The 23,135-nt window shown below is 49.4% G+C and overlaps 3 protein-coding genes across 4 annotated transcripts in view; all 3 read left to right on the top strand.

Moving 5' to 3' along the window:
* LOC120950285 (uncharacterized) overlaps positions 1-18,401 on the top strand; it is a 35,986-nt gene extending 17,585 nt beyond the window's left edge. For both annotated transcript variants that reach the window (XM_049605591.1, XM_040368197.2), the window contains exons 3-6: positions 15,290-15,777; positions 15,855-16,847; positions 16,926-17,400; positions 17,485-18,401. In XM_049605591.1, the coding sequence (XP_049461548.1) occupies positions 15,290-15,777; positions 15,855-16,847; positions 16,926-17,400; positions 17,485-18,141 (2,613 nt within the window). In that variant the 3' untranslated portion in view covers positions 18,142-18,401. The remainder of the gene's footprint in view (positions 1-15,289; positions 15,778-15,854; positions 16,848-16,925; positions 17,401-17,484) is intronic.
* A 183-nt stretch (positions 18,402-18,584) lies between these two features.
* On the top strand, positions 18,585-20,390 carry LOC120951108 (protein odr-4 homolog). Its single transcript, XM_040369639.2, has 3 exons — positions 18,585-18,645; positions 18,718-19,726; positions 19,794-20,390. The coding sequence occupies exons 2-3, from the start codon at positions 18,977-18,979 to the stop codon at positions 20,361-20,363; spliced, it is 1,320 nt and encodes a 439-aa protein (XP_040225573.2). The 5' UTR covers positions 18,585-18,645; positions 18,718-18,976; the 3' UTR covers positions 20,364-20,390.
* Positions 20,391-20,401: 11 nt separating this feature from the next.
* On the top strand, positions 20,402-22,072 carry LOC120951109 (uncharacterized). The gene is made up of 2 exons (XM_040369640.2): positions 20,402-21,442; positions 21,504-22,072. Exons 1-2 carry the CDS (start codon positions 20,734-20,736, stop codon positions 21,869-21,871), a joined length of 1,077 nt encoding a protein of 358 aa, XP_040225574.2. The 5' UTR covers positions 20,402-20,733; the 3' UTR covers positions 21,872-22,072.
* The last annotated feature ends 1,063 nt before the right edge of the window (positions 22,073-23,135 follow it).

Here is a 23,135-nt window from a genome sequence, read left to right as displayed (position 1 = left end):
CTGGGCAGAATACTTTTACAGCACGAACAAAAATACAGGGGGAAAAATGGCCAATTGCACGTTAAATTATGGTTTAAAGAGGTGAACAAACAACACTTTGGTTGGGTTGCGCTGTGCGCTCCGATTGCTTTTGCGCGATCGATGCCGTTTGTGAACTACTACCCCCTGCTGGGGGGTGGGGTCGTAAAAAAAAGATGGACGAAACCCGTTTCGTAACCTACTTCCTATGCGCATTCACGAAATAGGATGATATTGTTTTGGGCCGGAAATAACGGCAGGGAAATTAAATTAAATGCTGTGTTCTTTCGTTACGCTCGCTGCCACAAAACTGCTGCAGCAACTGCAGCACCGTTGTCCAAGCAGGCAGGAGACGCTGAAGTGTTCTTTTTATTACCGTTTAAGCGATGAAAGGTGTGCATGTTATGCGTCAAAGCACACCAATGGCCCAAAGAGCCATCTCATAAACACGGCGCAGCAATAGTAAAAGATCGCGATCATGTCATCTAGATTGACGTGAGAAGCCCTCCCTTCAAGAAACTGCCCGCCGCCTGTCGGGAGAGATACCGTGTTGGGAACGATTTTCAGGTCGATTTGATTAACAAACCATCCACAAGTCACAACACACGTTGCCCCCCCCCCCCCCCGTCCAACCCTATAGCTTGACGCGCATAACGCGAGATGGCGCATCTAGTCCGGGCGCTTGTCTAGCATCTATGCAAGCTCCAACTTTTGCATTCGCACACCGCTTCCTACCCTTAAACGAGAGTGATTTGAATTTTGCGAGACGTGCGTCACATCATGTTCCTTCCCCCTCCTTCCCAACACCACTCTCTCTCTCCTGCCTGTCAGTCACAATAACAATAAGCCCTTGTTTCTTCCCTGCCCCCAAGTCTCTAAGCGGAAAACATGCGCGAGAGAAACACACGCGCACACCAGCGCTACACCCTAAAAAAAGGTGCAATATATTAGCAGCGGTTACAGGTATTGCACACCCATGGGGACACCCCTTCCGCACCCAACCCTTACCGGAACACTTTGCCAACCCTTGCCTCCATTGCCGTGCGATCGGTTTCTATGTACAATAATCGCAAATCGGTGGGATCCGCACGAACGTCGCTCCGTTTGGCAAACGCCTCTATTCCGGAAAGTTCATTATAGTCTACCACTATCTGCTACCCCCCCCCCCCCCCCCCTCCCCGAGCACAAATGCAAAAGTCTGGCACATCGTGCAGTACGGAGGCGAAAAACCCACATTCCAGCCGATCGGTCGGTTGGTTGGTCGGTTTGGCTTGTTGCGCGGTGTCTGCTGCCAGTCACGATCCGCTCAGGACCGGCGGCTGGCGGCTGTGTGGATCAGATTTTGACTCTCCTGCAGCACTATTCCTCACGTAATTTTGCATACTGCTCGTTGTGCTCGGTGGCGATGGGGGTGATTTTTCACGTGACGGTGTGTAGGTCTCTCGCGCGAGGAAAAGTGGTCGCATACTAATTCGATTTTCACGCGCCCGCGCACACGGTGGGTCTGACGACGTGCCGGAATTTGTTGTGTGTGATCCAACGCAATCGATAAGGGAAAAGGGTACAAAAGCTGCCGTGGAGGTAAACAATGCGAAGAATGCGTAAACAGTGAGGGACGATTGAAGTTACCCGATAAAGCACCATTGGACCACCCATTGGATGAATACGCAACAAAAAAGTCTGAAGAAATGTACTCAAGTACTCCTGGTACTCCATGTAAATTCAATTTATAAAACCACCAACATTCTCATTAAGTTTGCAGACGCCAATAACCTCAAGCTCGTACTCGTAAGCGACATTTCACATTTTAATGGCCGGAAGCGCATGGTCCGCGAATGTCGTTTAATGAATGCGGATTATGGCCATTCTTGTCCAGTGCCCGCTGGAAAGACACAATTTATGGTTTGCTTTCTGCTCTGCGGCGTATGTTTTACGCATTAAGGCACGGCTCGGCGGCATCGTGTCATCGGTTTAGCAAACAGCGGGCGGCTCAAATTCACCGCCAGCCGAGAAACATTGTGTTCACTCCGATCAGTCCGATGATCACTTCCTGGGACTACTGGGCCCATGGGGAAGGAAATGCTACGTGCGTAACGAAAGCCTACCACGCATGATTGATCTCTATTGGGGCGAGCATTGGGTTGGCAAAAAAGGCAAAAAAAAAGAAACAGCATTTGGTACGGTGGTTGCACTTTCGATCCACTCCACTTTGGTGCACAATTCCCCGCGTGCGCCTGAAACCGAGCGCAGCTAATGCGGGTTTTCTTTGACACTTTCTGCGACACGCTTGTTGAATTGCTTACGAACCTTGGCGCCCTCTGGCCAGGCATCATTGTGGTCTGATCGGGGGTGAAGGCAAAACAAGTGAAGGAAAACCTGCGGTGGTGGCGGCGGCGGCGTGCGGAACTTTCGAAGAAAGTGGCTGTGAAATCGATTACGGACCACCCCCGAACCATCAGATTGTCGCTGCTGATGGATTCCGTACTCTTCCAGCACGAGCACGCGATCTTGATGGTGGTGCTAGGGGGAATGGTTTACATTTCCCTGGCCCTAAACACACACACACACGCGAACGCTGGCCTTGATAGACGGTGGTGTTCGGACTACAATGCTTGTCTATAAATATCACCTCACTGTACTGGTTGGGACTGGCCCTTCGCTCCACGAACGTACGGTGAGGCCAGCCGCTAGCCGCTGACGATGGAGAATATCTTGAAGTAGTACGTGGAAGAAGGCGTACTGTTGGACCACACAGCGAGCGGCTGACAGAGTGAACACCGGCATAAAACGGGCGTACGGTATCGATCGATCAAATGCGAGCTGAGCTCGAGTTCTTCAAAACACGATCATATATCATATTTGCTAGCAGAGAGTGACGAGGTCGCTGGTGGAAGTTCTCCAAAGACACGCGGCAGCATTAAACGCAGCAGACGCACAGTTGTTGATAGCAAGACGATGCTACTAAAACGTAAGAACGTGGGGCCGATGGGTTCTTGTCGCTGAATGGGTTTGTCTTTTCCATTGGTGTCCATTTCCATTGCGTTCGTACAGAACCATCCACCGTCTGTCGGTCGTCAACACATGATCGTGGCAAGATCTTGTCTGGAAGACATGTGCATCTGCAGCAAAGCTCTCTTCCGTGTCCTCTACTCAAGTCCCCCAGCTTTCGTTTGAGTACCGATCGTCGGACGGATAAACATTCTATCATCATCGATGACCTCTAAATCATAGGCATAGAATGCGGTGTGGATTCCTGTCCCTACATCTCCTACAAGGGCATCCCCCGAACGAAAAGTTGTCGATAGGAACGAATAAAAACCTATTAGAGTATCATTTGATTTCAGTTTTCAGGTTTTCTGCCTCGAAGCAAAGGGGGCTCATCTCCTGTATTCTCCCCGGCCACCCTTTCGTACGCATCGAACGCATCAATTAATCTACCCCCTGAAGGCGAGGGGCCGGCCTGTTACGACTCTGCCCTCCTATGAATTATGCTGTCAGTGGGAGGAGAACGTGGATACACGACGTTGGGTTGGGAATTGTTTGGACCGGCAGCATTAAGATATCAATAAATCTGTTCCCTTCGGTAGGGCTGAATCCCGGTTTGCCGCCTACCCAGGGGGCGGGTGAGGGAGAAAATTCTTGGAGTCCTCCCCCTCGCGGACAGATGGTGGATAATGGGTTCGGGTGGCTTGCGTCGCTGCAGTTTGGTAGCAGTTTCGGAGGGGCTGGATACCAATTATTTATTCTATTCTGGTAAGGTTGTTCGGGTCCGATTAGTGGCGGTGAAGTGGCATAAGAAGTTGTTAGATTTGTTGGATTATCGTTACAAAACGTTTGAGGGCAAACATGTGGCAAACATTTCCACACATTGCAGCCAAACGGTTTTTGGTTTGAGGTTGAACGTTTTCTGATGCGAAGTGGATACAGATGTAATTACGGGATGGGTTCTTCGATGTTTCAATAGTATGGATAGATCTTACGGGTCTCTGGAGTTCTTAAACTTCTTCTCCAGAACTGTAGTTCGCCCGCTGATGAAACAATAAACTACTCACCGATAACTTTGTCTGACACATTGACCAATAGGATCGAAAATTAGGTTCCGAAAAATTATCATTTGATTACGGTCATAAGCATAAATTTGCTATAAAAACTCGCATGCTAATCGGGTGCTGCTCTCGATCTTCCGAACGTTGCACAAATTGGATCCCGGTACGGGGTACCATAAAACTCTCACCGTTCCCGAGCCACAGTCGTTGGCCGCAGCAGCACACAAAACCCGTTCGCTTAATATGCACTAACATTTGCCTGTGCTTCAGGCGCGGTCAGTCACGACGCGGTCCGGACTATAACCGGAAATGTTGTCTTGCTGCTTCTTGTGATTTTAATTTTTTTGTGTTACCTTGCACTCCAATCTCCAACCCCCAAAGCAACAAAAAACAGTCAACACAACCAGCGGGAAAGGTATCAAATTTCTTTCCAATGCAAAACAAATTTCGATGTTCTACGCGGAACATTTGCACTCCGTCTGCGAGATCTTGCCGTGGCGATAGGCGATCAAATATTAGAGTTCACGCACAGATGTGTCTGTGTCTGCGGACGGAGGGGGGGGGCATGTGTTGAAACATCCACACCGGGTGATATCTTCGATGTATAGATATCTTGTGCGAGAGCTGCATGATCTTGATCTCGGACAGCAGATCTGGATCAGGCCCGTTTGTGCAAACGTGAAATGGTAAACTTCAACACACGCGGGATGAAGCCAACGAGGACGACGACGACGGCGACGATCGAGCTGAGCAAACAAACTAATGGCAGCGCACAGCCTCTCGAAAGGTCCGCGCTTTAAGATGATCATCGATTTTGTGTTTGTGTGTAGAGATAAAAAGTGCGATTAAGAAGCAGCTAGGCAGAAGATCAACAAGCGCACGAGGGGGAGCAGGAAATGTTGCAAAACTAAAACATTCTACGGGGCGAAAACGGATGGCAAGATGGGATCGCAAGAAGCTGCACTGTGCGCAAATGACAAGTGAACAAAGAATGGCGAAAAGCAAAGACCAGGGAGGAGGGAAGTTTAAATATTTAAGTTCATAAATTTATGTAACACCTACACGTGCGGCTCGCCCGTTCCCGGTGTTCCGTGCGTTCACATCCGCTCATCCGCCCGTTGCGTGGACGTGTAACGAGCGGTGCGCTGCTGCAGAAGAAGAGCGCGTAAGATACGCGGCGTTTTGTTTGAAATAAATGCAGCTGTCAAATTAATTTATCAGTGACAACATAAATTCGCGTGTCGCTTTCAAAATTTGCCAACAATGAGGCGCTGTTGTGTTGGAAGCGCGATCGTGGTACCAGTGTGGCGCTTGAATGTTCGTTTCGGGGCAGTTAGATTAAGCAAACCTCTCTGCCACGGTCGTACCCGGTAAGGTCAGCTGATACAATCTAAAGGCACATACCGGCAGCCTGTCAGCACCCGGAGACAATCAATACATGCACACACACACATACAGACACACATGCGCGCGCAGACAATTTACATAAATCATTCGGCTTTCCCGGTCGATGAGCTCGCGGGAGGATTGATTGAATTCCATGTCTCATTTTTGTTACTGTTTGGTTTGGTTCGTCGCGCGGCACTGATTGGATTCGTGCTGATTTATGTTCTATGCGGTGAGCATACCCAACACGCACACACACACATACACATACACTGGACACATGGAGCACGTGATCGAGCACGAGGAATGGTGCTACGCGGAAGGCAAGTGTAATCTAGCAGCGAGGCATGATCGATGAATCGTTGACGATCGTGAGAGCGCAAGACTGGGAAAAGACCAACGAGCAAATGCATAAATGTTTCCCAAAAAAACTAGTGCCCTTGCGTGAAGAATGGTAGACGACACGCTGCGCATTGATTAGATTGGCGATGATGATGATCCGAAGTTCGAGGCCCCCGAACAGGTGTGCATGTATTGCCGTTAGCAAGTAATTGATCGTTGTGGTTGATAAGAATGTTGGGATGAGCTGTTGCAGCTGAGGAGCTGCTTATTATTAACCCAAAACTGTCTATAAAATCAGGAACCCAAATCTCTGTATAATAATCAACAGTTAAGGTTAGCAAAGGCTTTAGGCGTTTAGACTTTAGTTATTAACAATGCAATATTTGAAACCTAAAGGCGAACGAAAGCCCCCGTTGTTTAGAGGGGAAGAGATAATTTATCTTTCATTTTATGGAGTGACTTCTGGAGCGTGCAGAATTTATTCCCCCTTCAAGCTCGTGTGTGCGGCCCAGTAAGGCGGATCATAAAGTGGCCCCGGCGTCTAACTGTGTGTTTAGCTGGCTGAAACAAATAGACACACACACGCACAAAAAATAGCACACTCAGTCGCCAGTGGCACCAGGATCGTAAAACCGGAGCACATCAAAATTAACACCATTTTCCCATTAAAACTGATGTGTCTAGTGTGTGCGCGCGCGCACGGACCTGGCAGGCAAAAACTGTCTTTACATGCGCCCAATATCCGCTTTGTGCGGCTTTGATCTAAACGCGACTCTAATGCGGTCTGACGGCTTGGGGTGGATTTCACCGGGCCCCTTTTCGAGTGCTAGAGCAAGGGAACGTCTAGCGTCCTGTCGTTGTGATTTTCTGCAATTTTGCTCAGTCATATTTTTGCCAATGGCTAAACGTTAAACTTCGCCAACGAACGCGAGGCTGGATGTTCAGAGCAAGTTGGGTACTCGGTACAGGCGCCGTTCAACGGAAAAGAAGAGGTCGGGGACAAAGATGAGGTGAGAAGCATTTGAACAAAAAAGACGCGGGTTCGGGTTATAAAGATAACGCGCTAGAGAACATGATGTTTTAGCACATAATTCAACGGGTCTTTAGAATGCGCCCGGCGCGCTGGTGAGGATTAGCGCGCATTATGAAGTTGTCTGCGTTTGAATTCTCATGCCGTGAAGCATAAATTTACATACATTACAAGCGATTTGTTTGCAGCCTATTTACTCCCGTCCTGAACAAACCGTGTATTTATAGCTTTTCGCTCCTTGAGTGTCATCCGATATAGTATACACTAAAAACGTTTACTTATAGATTGATTAATTGACTATCATACTTTGTGTATGAATATGGGGTGGACAAAAGAATTACAATACTTTTCTGTTCTTTTCCTTTCTGGCCCCCTCCCCCCTCTGTCCGCTCTTCCGAAACGTGACAGCAACAACATTGCAAGCGTTCAAAATGTAAATTCCACCCGCGCCCCCCCCACCCCAGTGGAAGAATTTGGCCCTGGTCCGGCTAATGAATCTCCCGCCGGCTTTCTTATCGCCGCCCCTGTCATGTTGCAGTCATGTTCAAGGCTAATTATAAGCGAGCACACGACCAGCGTCTAGAGATGGTGTGCACCTTCCTGCCGGCGCGGCGACGGTTTTTAACAACGTCCGAGCAGATTGGGACGAAAACACCAATCTTAGCGTTGAGTGTGTCCCAACCGTTTTCCACCGGTTCCCTCTTTCTAATAATTCAGCTTGTTTGGACCGGTTAGAAAATTGGTTCCCCTTCACCACACACGCACTGGCGCCGCAGGTTTTCATTCTAAAAGAACACATAAATTTTATTCTCCTCATCCCTTTTTCTCCCGCCACACACGTCTTTCATCGAAAACGTTTTTCACTTTCACGCCAAGGGGGTCCAATTTTGCACCTTACTTTTGGCGGACCGTGTGCGTGGTCCGTGACCTAGGGTTTTGCGTGATCGTTCAAGCCGTTTGTAGCGCGCCTCCCTAATGCGCGCTAATTCGTGATCTTGATCTACTACACACATTAGCAGGGCGATAGGATGCAAAAGGGCGCACACGCGTTGTTTATTTGTCGGCGTGAACTGACCTTCGGTGACATTTCGAAGCGTGTCATAACAAATTTGCTGCCCTTTAACGTATCATCGATTGCGTTTTTTGGGGGGAATTATTGGGACCAACTTGACCGAGCGCTCTGGCGCGAGTTTGGGTTTGAAAAATGTCCTCCACTCACTTTCAGGCGGGAGTTATGCGCGCGATCTCTAACAACTTTTAAAATCGTTTTGTAACTCAGGGAGTGTTTCTCTTTTCGCTTCCTTCCCCAAAAAAACACAAGCCATTTTTCATCCCGTGTAGCACCGTTTGTGTGTGTTAATGGTGACGCGGTAACGAAATGGAAAGTAATGATCCTCCTCTTGCCCTTTGCTAGGCCCGCCCGAATGGCGGTCGAACGAAGCCAACGAGTCGTTGTCGCTTTTGTTTGAGAAATTCAGTAAGTGATCGCGAATCGCGAAACGGGGACAATGCAAACTCCCCTTTAGGGAGGGGAAGGCAGACAGACGTCTAGGAGACATTGGTTGGTAATAGACAAAAATGAAATGACCGGGAGAAAGTGGCAGAAGATGGCAAAAACAAAACACAAAACTCCAATACCGGACCAGAAAACACCGTACCTGTACCTGACTGGTGTAGCGATGAAAGTGATAGAGCAACGGGAGCAACTTCAAACTGGATGATGCTGTCCATAGAACAATACTTTCCAAAAGACGGTGTTTAATCGGACCTCACTTTTCATGTTCAAATTAATCCCTTTATCTTATAAATTGGAAGAGCAATTCATTTTCCCCTTTTTTTTGTGCATACAGCCACACAACACACTCAGCCATTAGACACTGTCTTAGACAAAGCGGCGCTTCCGAAGGGCGCAACTTCACCGGCAGTAGCTCTTTCGCACCACGATGAATGAACGTAAAGAAACCTGCTTTTCCAGGGCCTAAACTTGTAAGGGCCAGTAACTACTGATGACTCCCGCTTGTGTCGGTGAAACAGAGAAGTTTGGTTGCATCCAGCTCTCCCAGGCGCAAATCTCACTGTATCACTGTAATACACGACCGAACCGGTATACCGGCGCACAAATCCGGTTGCTGGTTGTTCCAACGATTGTGCACTATGCCCCCCAAACCCCCCGGAGACCAGCTGGAGCCCCTGATTTATTCGTGCGGGTCGTATAAATCATTCAAGGCGCTGTCACGCTCACGTTCCCGCTCGGGTATGGAAGTCTCGCGCAAAAGGGCACCGTGATGTCTCGTGCGCTCTTTGTACACTATTGGTGGTTTATAAGAGGGCTTTTTACAAGCAATAGTTGCTTGGGACACGGACCACAATTTGCAACAGTTTAATGCGAACTTGGTGTGGTTTTGAGTATCTGTTTTTGTAATTTCTTGAGGATGTACTTTGACACGTCAACCGTCCCAAAGTGAGTGCAAAATGAACACACTTCAGGCTTCATGTTGGCGGCGTGTTGCTAGCAACTTGTTTCCCTCCATGCTGGTGATGAATAATGCGTACACGACCCCCCCTTTCTACCGCCCATTCCATTTCGGAAGTGCTCGGGCAAATGCCTTCTATCCTCCAACGCCCGAGCTGGCTAGGCTTTGCGGAGAGCACACTCTACTGGAGAGCTTGCGGTACCCAAACCCGCACCCTATGTAGATCGCGTCACATCAAGCATTTGTTCAACAATACGTGTACGACCGGTTAAACTATTCCGCCAACAGGCGTAATGGATTCACGCGTCAACATTCGCCCCCGGATCGAACCGATCCTTGGAGCGAACGCGTTTCGGGGGAACTCCAACACCGCCAGCACCTCGTTCAAATTCCCAATGGTGCTCGGGCCATATGGCTTGCGAGACCATGCGCGTTGGCTTGCACATAGGGAGAGGATCGCCCTGAACACACACACACGCCTAGCGCCAAATCGCGTTCGGAAACGTAAACAGTCTAATGATTGTCAAACGAAGATTTATAATCACCGCTCTTGGTAGGGGAGGGGGGGTCATGTTGACGAAGTTCCCGACACTCCCGCCAGCCCGATTGTGGGCGAACAGAGTCTCTTTCGGTGTCTCATGCGTAACCGTATGGTTTTGTGGTTTTATTTTTTTTCTCCTTCACGAAACTCACCCCCAAGCAAACATACGCACACCCCCAAAAAATCGCCTTCCAACCCCCCCCCCCCCCCCCACCCAACAAAAGTAAAAAAACAAACACAAACTGCGCGCTCAGCGGAACGACAGAGATGAATAAATAAAGCCACACTACATCCGACAGGGGGGTTGGAAAGGATTGGCAAACCCCCTATGGCTGCAAGGGCGGAAGGGCATCCCGAGTTGGTCCGGGAGGGTGGGAAGTTTTTATGAATGAATTGTGCTTCTTCGAGAGATCGTGTCTTCTTCCTGCTCTTTTTCTTCGTCTCTCTCTCTCTCGCTCGAAGATGAATATCGAGTGTCAATGTGTTTGTTAAGTTGTCAGCTGCGATATCTGAGTGGGTTTTGGCTGTGTTGGGCAGCCGTCGCATTTCGTTTACGCAGCAGCATCCCGAGCATACACAAACACAAAGTGCGCACGCCGCGGGATAGGTATAATTTACGGTGTTAATTTCGGCACATTTTACAAACTGCCGCTGCATTATTATTTGTACTGCAGCGGTGATCGCAAATGAGACATGATCACGGTGGTGGTGGTTGCGCTTGCCGCTGGCAGGGAAATAATTTGCATTGGCCGAGTGCAGAAGCTTGCAGTTAATTGAATACCGGTTGGCCACACACACACACACGTATCAGCGTGTAGACTCCGGGTTCCGGTGGAAAAATGTTTACTATATCCCCGCTGGGGAGGGGGATACGAAGAAATTGGAACCGTCGAAATTAATCAAACAGCACCGCAGGGAGTCCACCCTGGGGAGAGGTTTGCCAATCCAACCACCCTGGACTGGGGGGACAATGGGTGATGTAAACCGATGGATGTCCAGGTCGATGCTTACCTAAAAGGTTGCCATCCCTCCCAGTGCTGGTGGGGCCTTGCGTGGGATGCTCCGCGTTCGTCGCTTACCGGTCGAGATCTGGTGAATTCGTTTCGAGAAGTAGTTGTTACCTTTTGGTCTGATTTCTTTGCACAAGAAGCCACTCCGAAACGTTTCAACGATCTTGAATCATCAAACACACACTCGTACACTCAGAATTGGCCATTAATGGAAGGGTGTGAAATCCGAAACCCGGGTGAACCCCACGAATTAGGCCGGCCGGTCGGTAGTGTGGCTGGAAGCCGTACTAATTTATGGAGTGTGCGAAAATGGTCGGTGAGTTTGATACAGCGAGATGACTAGTTTTCTTATCAGCTAATACCGGACTCCAGACATGGGTCATAAATTTGGAAAGGGGGGGGGGGGGGAGGGTTTCAGCTTAAAGTGGACTAATGTTTTTTGTGAAGAAGTTTGGGACGATATTCATATTGCCGCGTTGTTCTTTGTGGACGAAGACTTAACGCAGAATCGCAGAAATTAATCTTCACAACAGACTTCAGAGTTTAAGATATGGATTCATTTACATAAACGGAGATCAGACACGGGGCTTTGGTATGCTGCGGTGTCGAGATCGTGCTTAATCTTTGAATGTGAATGATAAAATGACCATTTCGTTACCTCTTTACCCATGGTCGTAACAATTATCAGCACTTTAGTTTAGTAAAGCCGGAATGGAAGACTACATAAATGACTTCTTCAGAAGTTTCCACATGTCATCCGACAAACAAGCACTAATTTACATTCAAAATTGCTTATAATAGTATCCCTTGGCACAGCTAGCAGGAATCTAGGTGCAAATCGCCGACTTCCAAGTCGCCGTTATGCAACTCGCCGGGCCTTAATCAGGATGACATTTCAATAGTTACTGTGTAAGATAAATGATGCCGTGTCGCACACTACACAACACATCCGATAATGATAGTGGGAAATGACACAAAATGACATAGTTCACGCCACAGTGTTCCTGCTTCCCCACCTGCTGGGTAAAAGCGAAAGATCACGCCGCGTTGGAATTCGCGGAATCATTTATTGTGATAATTATGATAATTATCGCCTGGCAATGACATTACCGGGCCACCGAGTCATAACAAGCTCGGGCAAATCGTTACTTCTCGAGAAAGATCGCCTCCCTAGCCCAATCGTAGCAGCCCCGCTAGCGGATGACCTTTGGGGCGTAGAACAGTTGCATTTGGTTACATTTTAATTGGAAAAAATATGATCCTTCACGTTTGTAACACACCCGCGCCGTACACTCGCAACGATTGTAAATGGGTGCCCGCCGATGCAATGTTGTGAGTAGTTTTTATTTGCAACAAACTGCAACGTAGAGTGATCGCGATCTCGTGAAGCTTGTTGCCGGCGAGGCGTGTGACACCTGCTGAGAGCTGCCGCACCATTACGCTCGTTTAAACGCAAACGCCTGGAACTGGTCGGACCGGCGGGTAACGATGAAAAGGACTAATTTACGATCTAATACCTGTGGTCCAATGCGCGAGCTTTACGCATCGTACGTTAGCGGAGTGCTTCGTCGGATTAGCGGGTCGATCGATGGGTGAGGGTCTGGCTCTGGCAGAGACTGTGCCAATGGTTTAGGCTTTGGTGGGTTGGTGATTGATTTTGGATGGCTCGCCTAACTAATGTCTTATCGCAAGCGAAACGATTCAACAAAAAGGGAATGGTTTGTGAGAGAGCTTCATTAACGTTTCCACTCAGGAAGGTTGCTGGTAATTTATCGATACTTAGAGGATTAAATTTATTGCGCAGAGATGATTGGGACACTTATTGAGTAGTTTCCATTGGTGAACGACTACTACAAGATAGATGCAAGTACCACTAGGAGTATAAATGTGGAGAACTAGATGCGTTCATTTTCAAACCCAATCTTCTCTGATGCTCATCTCCGGGACCCCCCTCCAAAACTGCTTCCTTCTGCATCTTACAGCAAGTTTCTCTTCGATGCGGGCACGATAGCATGCAGCACACGAAATGCAAAACCACCCCATTTAACGTAACCTAGAAATTGAGCCGCTCATAAATTATAGTTCCGTTCCCTATTTTGGCACGTTTGGCGTCCTGACGGTTCGACGAGTCCGGTCGCGTTGGCACACAACGCCAGGGCGTTTATGCAAATCCTGCAACCCACTTGCGCTGTGTTCAGAGCGTTGCTTGAACAGTGTTCTCCTTTTTTCCCCCCTTGTACAGTATCACGCCGTTTTGGGGTCGATTCTCCACTATCAATGAAGTTCTTCTACACCACGAGCATGTGGGTTTGAAGGTTTTTGAATGGAGCAGATGATGAATGGATGATTGTTTTCGGATGGACAGCTGTATTGGGGGAGCATAAATTGTGTTACTCACTGTATGGAGATGAAGAGGGGTTGTTAACGTGTCGATTTATCAGGTTTAGAAATATAGCACGTGATCTGCTTTCTTGTGAAATTGGTTGCTTATGGCACATGATTCAATTGATCCACGATTAAGCCGTTAACTGTCCACCGCAATAAGCATCAGTTAACAAACCTCTAATCCTAGAAGCTTATTGCGTTTTAACGATCGCGTATTTCCACCCGGAAAGTAAATCAATTGCCGAGCTTCACGAACCAAAGCTAAGACGACTTTATGGACCAGAGCCCCCTGTGTTTGCTGTCGATGACGTACGGTGGTTTGGTCGGTGTGTTGTTTGCGTTACTTTCCATCTTTTCCGTGGTCCAAATAGAAGGACCACACCCACCCACGAACCCAGACGCTGTGCAGCTTCCCAAACACACCTGCTTATGTACGGTATATACATACGGATACACACACGCACATACCACAACCATTACTACAATCGTCACAACGATCGACCCACACTCAGTCCGCCAACGTGGACTTGGTGGACGCTTAGCCGCGGCTTGGTGACTTCAACTCCGCGCAAGCAACTCTTGGAACTCGGAATACCGATGATCAGCGGGTATTGAGCAATTTGATCGTATTGAACCGGTGTCTCCGACTCTTATCGTTGCTCCGAATGTGACTTAATTGTAGTTTTATAGGTACGGGAACTGTCTTCATCACCTCGTTTACACCGCCGTTTAATGTGGAGCTCGCAGCTGGAACTGGAAGTAGACCAGATTGCTTCAGCGATTCTTGAACTTAATCCTAATGAGTGTCTTCCCGCTTAAGAGTGGTTTTCATGTTTGTAGTGTCTTAAGAGAGAGAGAGGTTTTTCTTCTATTCTGGGAGTACGGTAGCATGTAAATACACACACACACGCAGGCACACACTCTGCGGGGTGAGATAAGCCACCTTTTGCTGCCCCAGGTAACAACAATTCACAGAGCTGCAGCTTTAAAGGGAACACGTTTTTATGCAAGATGACACTCACCTGAGACACCAACCAGCAACGAACGATGCCGTGGTGAACGACGATGCACCCACGAGCAGTAAAAAACGGTGTGCAGTAAAATGGACGGCATGATAAAGCAACCGCAACCCTGGCGAATGCCGCGAACGAAACGTTTAATGTTCGATAAACATTGAAAATTTATGCTTCCCCTCTGCATGTGTGCCGGTGGGTTCTCTTTCGGTGGGTGGTGGTGGTGGGGAACGATTTTGCAGACACACCAGAGATTACAGTACGATTTTGTAACACCGGCAAACGAAACGCACAGTTCGTGTCTCTCTGTTCGTTTGTTTCCTTTTTGCTTGCGACCGAATACGCGCATGCCGGCACCCATTCAAACCTGGGCTGGATGATGTTCGGTAATGAGGGCCCGGCAGCTCTCTGAAGCGGGGAAGAAGTAGGCGTGTGTGCAGGGTACTATCTCCATTCATGAATCTTACTTAGTCTCGTGCTTTGGCTTATTGAATGGGAATGGGAAGAAGACGAAAGGGCCGAAAGCCTCCACCCATTCACAGAAGAAGTGGACGGTAAAAGACGGACAAACGCGCATTGCATTTGCGGTGCGACAAGTTGAAGGTGTGTAGTAGTAAGGTGGACTCTTCTGATCACGCGCGTGCGCGCTGTTGCTGCTCTGGACCTGGAGTTTTGTCAACGACGACGACGACGACGACGACGGAGGACGTGCCGCAGTGAATATAATCCGTGAGTCTGTCTGAGGGTCGACTATCGCCGACAGCCAATCGTCGTTGGGAATCGGGTGGACTTTTTTTGGAGTGAGGAGGGGGTTGTTTTGGGGGAAACATTTCTTGGAAATTACGGCACGGAAAAAAGGGTCGAGTGGTCGGTAATTGTCGTTTTGTTGGAAGGATTTTCTACACAATTAACAAAGAGTTTCGGGGCTTCTTTCTTGTTCCTTCCTTTTGCACTGCAGCACTTCAATCAACCTTTACATTGTTAAAGCTGTATAAAAAATTACTCTAACAAATTTCCATTCCCCTTTCTGCTTCGCTCTCACAGTCTTACAGTATTCCTCAGCAACAGACTACGCCGGTGTTCGGTAGCGGCAGCTTGCTGATACGACCTTTAGCCACGCCGTCCGATCGTGGTACGATCGATGGCAAACATTTCACACCCCGGAAGCTGCAGTCGCAACCACGCTCGCAACTGTTTATCCCCGAACAGTCGGCCGTACCGGCGACCGGCGAGACCGGATTCGGAGCGGCCGGAACGTCGATCGAGCTGGACGGAATCGATCGCAGCTACCGGAAGGTGAAGAAGATCGTTAAACACCGCCGGCGGTATCCGGCGGCGCCGCGACGAATCAAGCCCGGATCGGCCGGCTGGCCGCACCGGAAGCGTCGGCTGAATCCGCACCTCTTCACGCCGTTCACGAAATGGGGACCGTGCGACTACTACTGCCACCAGAAGCGGGAGCGGTACTGCATCGCCAAGCGCAAGTGTGGCAATCACATCCAGACGGAGGAGCGGATATGTCCCAAGAACATGTAAGCAGTGTGGCCCTTGTTTCCAGATACACGTTCCTTATGCTCATGTTTGTTTATTCGTTTGTTTACTTCATCAGTTGCGTCCCGCTGCACATTCCACCGATTCCGACCGTCCACATCGAGGACACCAAAGAGGAGCATCATTCGGCTCTGCCGCTGAACCAGTTTACGATCGTCAACTTTGACGGGCACGTGCAGAAGCAGCTCCAGCAGCATGGTAAGAAGAAGAAGAAGAAGATCATCATCCAGGAGGACGACGAGCTGGATGATTCCGACAGCGATACCGACTACGTCATACTGAAAAGTCCGTCCAAGTACCCGTCGTTCCACCGCAAGGAGGAGCTACTGTCGCAGATGATTAAGGGCAAACCGTTGCTGATCAATCTGGACGATTTCGACGATAAGCGCATTCTATCGCCCAGCCTGGCGCTGGCCCCACACTACGACAATGGGTACGAGACGGCTTCCCATAAGTTTGTGAAATATCCTCGCCACCGTCAGCAGCAGCAGCAGCAGTATCATCTGCCGCGAAGGCAACCGTCCAAGTTGAGCGATTACTTTGAGGATTACTACGACCATCTTTATCGGGATGGAACGGGATTCTCGAACCGCAAAGGGGAGGAGTACCCCGAAACGGACGACCAGGAAGATTGGCGTCCGATTGTCCCACTGTCGAACAGCAGCAAACACGCTGGATTGCAGCCGATGATGATGCACAGGCACGAAGGAGATACCTTTCCACACACGACGGAGAAGTTGGCGCACGATTCCAACAGTACGCAGCGCTATCAACAACAGCTGCTGGAGTCCTTCTCCACCGCGACTACGGGCGTGGAGGAGGCTCGTACGGCTAAGCGTGAAGTGGACGACGATTCAACCGATACGAGCAGTTCGTCCAGTGAGCAGGATGAGGAGCAGGCCGGAAGGATGCTAAAGTCCGGCCCGGCATTGACACAGCGGCGAGCACGCGAGAAAGCCGTCTTCGAGATGCCACGGAAGGTGGAGAACCCCTACACAAAGTGGAGCAAGTGGACCAAGTGTACGGCCAAGTGTACAACGCGAAGATTAAAGTAAGTCCGAGAGACTATTGATGATGCTGGTGGTGACAGAGATATGAATGCAATCTTTCTCCTCTTGTTTTTTTGCAGACGCTGCCGCATCCCGTCCTTCTGTGGGAACGATGTCATACGAGAGATTGCCTACTGCTACACCGAGGGCAGCTTCTGCGAGGAGTGGATCGGCAATCAGCTGTACCAGAACAGCCGCAACATCATACTGCCCCCACCGGCGGCACCACCTTCGACCACGACCACCACCACCACAACGACGACCACAACCACGACGACAACGCCTCGGCCCAGCCGACCGCGAAGGCCACATCCGAATGGGTTGAGCCGAAGCGATACGGTCTCGGTGCCATCCACCCTGTCGGCCCAGATATTCTCCAACCGGCGGGGTCTGCTGCAGCCCGAGTACCTGCCCCAGCCGCTGACCTGCGGTTTGCCGATGGTGCGTGACAAGCCAAAGAAGAACTATCTCTACAACATGCTGCGTATAATCGGTGGAAAAACGAGCCGCCGGGGACAGTGGCCCTGGCAGGTGGCCATACTTAATCGGTTTAAGGTAGGGAAGGAGGGCAGGGAGCATAGGTGATTGGTATCCTTTTCACTGATGGATCTTTTCTTTTCACTCCCCCCGTTTTTTCAGGAGGCTTTCTGCGGCGGAACGTTGGTCTCTTCGCGCTGGATTCTAACGGCTGCGCATTGCGTGCGCAAACGGCTGTTCGTGCGGCTCGGTGAGCACAATCTGCAGCAATCGGACGGCACGGAGATTGAGTTCCGCGTCGAGCTGAGCATTAAGCATCCACGGTACGATAAGAAAACGGTCGACAACGATGTGGCACTGCTGAAGCTGCCGCGGGAAGTGGAACGGTCCAACTTTATCGGTTACTCCTGTCTGCCGGAGCGATATCAGGCCCTGCCGACCGGGCACACCTGCACCATCATTGGGTGGGGCAAGAAGCGCCATAACGATGACGCCGGGACGGACATACTGCACGAGGCGGAGGTACCGATCGTACCGAACGAGCGGTGCCGGGCGGTGTATCACGACTATACGATCACGAAGAATATGTTCTGTGCCGGGCACAAGCGGGGCCGGATCGATACGTGCGCGGGCGATTCCGGGGGGCCGTTGCTGTGCCGCGATGCGACCAAGCTGAACAGCCCGTGGACGATCTATGGTATTACGAGCTTCGGGGATGGGTGTGGGAAGCAGAACAAGTTCGGTATCTACACCAAGGTGCCGAACTACGTCGATTGGATCTGGTCCGTAATTAACTGCGATGGCAACTGTCGAACGTGAGATCTGTGGCTCGGAATGCGAAACGAAAGAAAATCGAAGCAAAATGATTCTCTGACGAATTAATTTATTAGCACCGAGGTGGCATCAAAAGAAGTAGGAAAGGGACGACGGCATCGGATTGTCGAATGACCGCATACACACGACGAACAATGATCTTTGATAATTATTTATTTGCGAATAAGCCAGATTACTGTGTATAGTTTATTTACTGTTTAAATGGAAAAAAGAAATAAAGTGATAATTACAGGTTTACAACGTGATTGGTGTTTTGTCTTCTTGCCATCTTGTTAGTGGGAAATGAACAAGAAAATAACTGAGCTGTTGAACTGAAATAACGGCATTTCATTGCAAATTTGAATCGCACGATTGAAAAATCTCTCCACCTCGCTGCCGATGCTAGCGCCACACGGCATTGCAGTGGCCAAACTGGGAACTGCACAGAATCGCTGTCAGAGAAATGTCAAATTGTTCGCAGAAGTTTGTTTACAAATGAAGCGAAAGTCGGTAAGAATTTTGCAAAATCTTTATGCCAAGCTTTTAGCGTTGTTCTTAAAATACGTTTCGCTTTCTTTAAAGGTTTCCTAAGCTCGAAGCATACACATGAATATGCCAACGTGACTACAGCCCGCATTTATGCAGTAGAAAGTTGCCATCCCCGACACGTCACCGAAACACGACACGTCATTTGCCGGGGAAAACAATCTGCAATTCGTGAAAAAGAGTAAAACTTGCAGCAGATGTTAGGTTTAAAACAGCCTTCGAAACATCTATAGATCATCGCATCTTACTCGTTTGGACAAAATTACTGTGCGCAAAGTGATATACAGGCTCTAGCATGGGTCGTTCGGTGTTGTGCGAATCGTTCGTGGAGGATTATCTGCGCCAGCTCAGCCGTAAGGCCGGAGTCTGCATGGGACTGTTGGTCGGGCAACCGTCGGCCGGCGGAAAGGATTACATTGTCCACGCGAGCCGCATCACGGACGAAGAAACAGCGGACGATTCGCAAAAGCTAAACGCAACGGTGGCTGCGCAGCACGCTTTGGATGCAACCCGAATGCTGCCGGGCGGCATGTACGTGATGGGCATCTTTGTGATCCACCCGAAGAATGTGTTCCAGGAGCCGACCCTTCTGTCCTCGATCAAGTTCATCCTGATGAGCATGAAGGCAACGTTCGATGCGAACCCGCTGCTGATGGGCACGTGCGAGGAGCTAGAGAAGGGTGAGAAGCTGGTGCTGCACTATTCGTCCGGCAGCAAAGCGCACGTATGCAAAACCGTTTCCCTGGCGGCGGAAAATCCGACCGTCCTGCCGTGCGACTGGAAGTTTGTCGAGCGCCTAACGACCTGGCACAAGCTGAACGTGTACTTCGAGACGGACGAGGTGTACCCGTTGAAGCAACAGGCCGACCAGGAACAGTACGACACGGAGGCAAACTTGACGGAATGTGCCAAAAAGCTGAAAGGGCAGCTGATGGATGCGAAAATTCTGTTCGATGGAGCGCCGAAGCTGGGCGCCGACACCGTCGAGGGTGTGCTGACGATGAAAAATCAAGATAAATTTCTGGCAAACGTCTATCTGCCGACGGTAAGTTGTGGCGCGTGGTACAGCAATCGTTCAGGTTGAACAATGTGTTTCCCCTTTTTCATTGCAGTCTGCCGAACTTACCGCGAGCGAGGCAAAAATAGAACAGTTCGAGGGCACGCTGAAATTCGACGGCATCGTCAGCTCACAGATTTACATCCACTCGCGATGCACGTTCGCCGAAGCGGAACGTTTCATCGTCACCGACATCGTACGGTCGCTGATGTCGCGCATTCAAATCCACTGTGATTCGCTGGTGCAGACGGAGGACACGCCGCAGGACAAGATTACGCTGAACGAGCTGCCCCGCCGCGTGTACTTCCCGGTGCGCCAGGGCCCGGGCGGTTTTCCGGTAGAGTTCAGCGACTATCTATTCCCGGAGGAAAGCGTCGAAACGCCGCTGGTGCGGATAAAGGAAATACTGGATGTAGGTGTTACCGCGAGGGATCTCAAGTGTACTGTCGAGCTAGTGCCTGCCGTGAAAGAGGACGAACAACGCCCGGCCGGGGAGGAGGAGGTGTGGCGTAAAACCAGCACGGAAGATGATTTTGAAGGTAAGCTTAATCTGCCGGTCGTCGGAGGGCTGGTAGCGGTTATCGTTTTGCTGATCGCTTTGCTGGTGTACTATTTTATGAAGTAAAATTAAAGCATTTATCTTTTTCATTGAGCCACCTCGTTTCTAAATTGTTCAATGAAAGAAGAAATCCACGGGATTTAATATAAAATTAGGTAAAATTACATGTATAATTGACACGTCAATGGAGGATGTCAAATAGTCTAATCTAATCGGTGGGAGAGGGGGAAATAAAGAGCCTTCTCGGAGAAACGTCATCGCAGTATCCCGCGACGGACACTAAAATTGGCGGCCTTTGACTTTGCGTTACCATGGCAACGAAGGGGAAAAGGCCAAATTTGTCAAATCATGCCATGTATCGGGTTAGTGAGTTTTTCGTCCTCAGCAGCACCTCATCGAATCGTAATTTGGCGTGCAAAAAGTATCAAAAACGCAAATGGAATATATCACAATTGATAACGATTCCATCCCGGAATCGGATTTACTGAAGCTGCACTTCGTGCTAAAGCTCTGGATCGCGGTAAACACCGAGCTGGTGGATTATCTGTGCTGGAATCACGATCAAACCCGGCTCATCGTCAACGTGCCCGCAATGGTGGAACAATGGCGGACGGGCGATACCACCATTTTCCTGCTCAATCGTGTTGAGGACTTTTTGCTGATGTTGAAAATTAATGGCTTCCAGCAGTGCGCCACCGAGTCGCTGGAAGAGACGGAGCGGGCCAAACTAGGGACAGACTGCCGGGTCTTTTGCCATCATCAGTTCCTGGGCAGCAACTGTGACTTCTTCAACCAGTGGCTTTGCTGGCACGAGGAGCGCGAGAATGATTTTGAGCAGAAGGTTTGCTGCACGCTGCCGAAAGATTTTGAGTGGCCAGTGGGCGAAGAACTGGAAGAGTTCCACAACAGTTGGCTAGAAATCATATTCGAGAAGATGAAGATCGAGATGCACCTGCGCAATAGCATTTGCCAGCAGGAAAATGTGACCGTCGATATACCGCCAGAGTATGTGGACCAGGTAACGATGCCGGCACCGCACTACGGTGACGATATTGCTGGTAACTATGGCCCGGTGACTAGGGAAGAGTTGCAGAAGTTCTTTGGCAGCAGGCTGCCTATCTATTACGATCCCACCACGAAACAAGGTAAGTGATTTGTTGCTTTTAAATGAGTTGCATAAATTTAATTCTTTTTTTTCTAAACAAGAAAATGCAACTGATGAGGCGATTATAGAGAAAGAAGAAAATGAACCAACGTCGGAGGATAGCAAATGTTACGTGTTAGCAGATGCTGAGTGCCAGGAGCACGCCAACCAATTTGCCGATATGCGGGAACTGTACGAGAGCATCGATTTCTGGGCGGATAATGACGGCACGGTGATCGAGTACCATGAGATACAGGACATTCCGGACGGTTCCGAAACACTGGGGTTGGATATTAAGCATGAGGAGAAAGCTGATAAAGATCTAGCCACTCTTGCTACGGGTGAAGAGACGATGCAAATGTCGCACAATATGTCCCAGTATCTTACGGACAGCATGAAGTGTCTGCTTCAGCCGATAGATAGCGATTGAGCAATTCATTTTAACTGAAACGTCAGTTGAATAAGGATTCGTTCGATTATTTAAATTTGTTACTAGAATACTAAATATTTCTGTAAATGTAAATTAATTACCTGCTTACAGGTCACTGCCCCACCAACTGCTTGTGGTCGCCTTTCAACTTATAAATATAATCAATTCATTGAACTTGACCTTAGATGCATATCTGATTAGTAATCATAACGATGTCGCATAGTAGCTCCATGCGCTCCCCACGCTCGTGCAGTATCATATGTCGTTCCTCCTTGGTGTGTGCCCTTGTGTGTCCCCGTAATGGTCACGCTAACAAGGCTGATTATGATGAACGCGGAAAACCTCCACACATCAGGGTGCAATTTTAGTGTTTCGCAAATGGCGGATGAAATCGTTAGAGAAGACATTACCGGCCTACTAAGATTGCCGGCGAAGAAGTTCAATTGGATTTAGATTACAGTGTGCGGCGGGCGCCCGCGCGCGTATTCGAACGATCGAGACGCATCGAGCGAGGTCTTCTAGCGCCGGGCATATCACCACCGACATGGCACGTTATATCGGTACGCTAATACGCGATGTGATTCAAGCCACGTAGCGCCAAGGAAGCGCAGACGGCTATGTTCGGCCAACATTTGTTTACATTTTCCCTTCCCGCGATACCACACGGTCCGCGCGACAGAGAGGACATTAACCGGGAGGGCGCATTAGACACAACGTGCCGCAACGTGGTCAATGTCAGCGGTGTTCCTCTTCAAGTAGGAGAAGAAGAAGCGACCTTCAACAGGTTGTGCGAAAAACTTTCGAATATGTGTCGTCAGACAGGACCGACGGAAGACGACGATCGAGTGGAGCGCTTTCCCGGTACAAGCGTTTTGTTTACCATGCGAAGCATGCGAAGATAGCGCACTTTCGGACCATCCGCGCAATCTCATCTCCCACGACGGAGAGAAGTGATCAGCATATTAGCGCAAAATTTCAAGGTTGCTGAGGAGAAGGCACGTTACATAAAATTAAGCGACACAGCACACAACTAACATGTATCCCAATGGTATGGTGCAAGAGACCATGCTGTGTCGCGTAATGTTGCTTGTCGATTGCACCATTTGTTGGACCTGCAAGCACCAAGCATCGATCAGGTATGGTAAAAATGTCGACCCTATTCTTAACCAGATCAACATCTCACCCAAAACGCAGATAAACGAAATTGCGTTTCACACTCAGGCGTGAATTTGTTTGGCTTGATGGCTTAATTTGCCGCTTTGTC

The sequence above is a fragment of the Anopheles coluzzii genome, chromosome 2 (assembly GCF_943734685.1).
Source record: "Anopheles coluzzii chromosome 2, AcolN3, whole genome shotgun sequence".
Taxonomy (NCBI): domain Eukaryota; kingdom Metazoa; phylum Arthropoda; class Insecta; order Diptera; family Culicidae; genus Anopheles; species Anopheles coluzzii.
The sequence above is the reverse complement of the archived record's forward strand: the minus strand, read 5'-3'. Positions and strand labels throughout refer to the sequence as shown.

What these genes read in the sequence shown, in the direction of transcription:
- LOC120951108 (XM_040369639.2), top strand. Translation starts at nt 18,977, where the DNA reads ATGGGTCGTTCGGTGTTGTGCGAATCGTTCGTGGAGGATTATCTGCGC. An exon ending in CAAACGTCTATCTGCCGACG is followed by an intron (nt 19,727 to 19,793) that starts GTAAGTTGTGGC and finishes TTTTCATTGCAG; the next exon opens with TCTGCCGAACTTACCGCGAG.
- LOC120951109 (XM_040369640.2), top strand. Translation starts at nt 20,734, where the DNA reads ATGGAATATATCACAATTGATAACGATTCCATCCCGGAATCGGATTTA. An exon ending in CGATCCCACCACGAAACAAG is followed by an intron (nt 21,443 to 21,503) that starts GTAAGTGATTTG and finishes TTTCTAAACAAG; the next exon opens with AAAATGCAACTGATGAGGCG.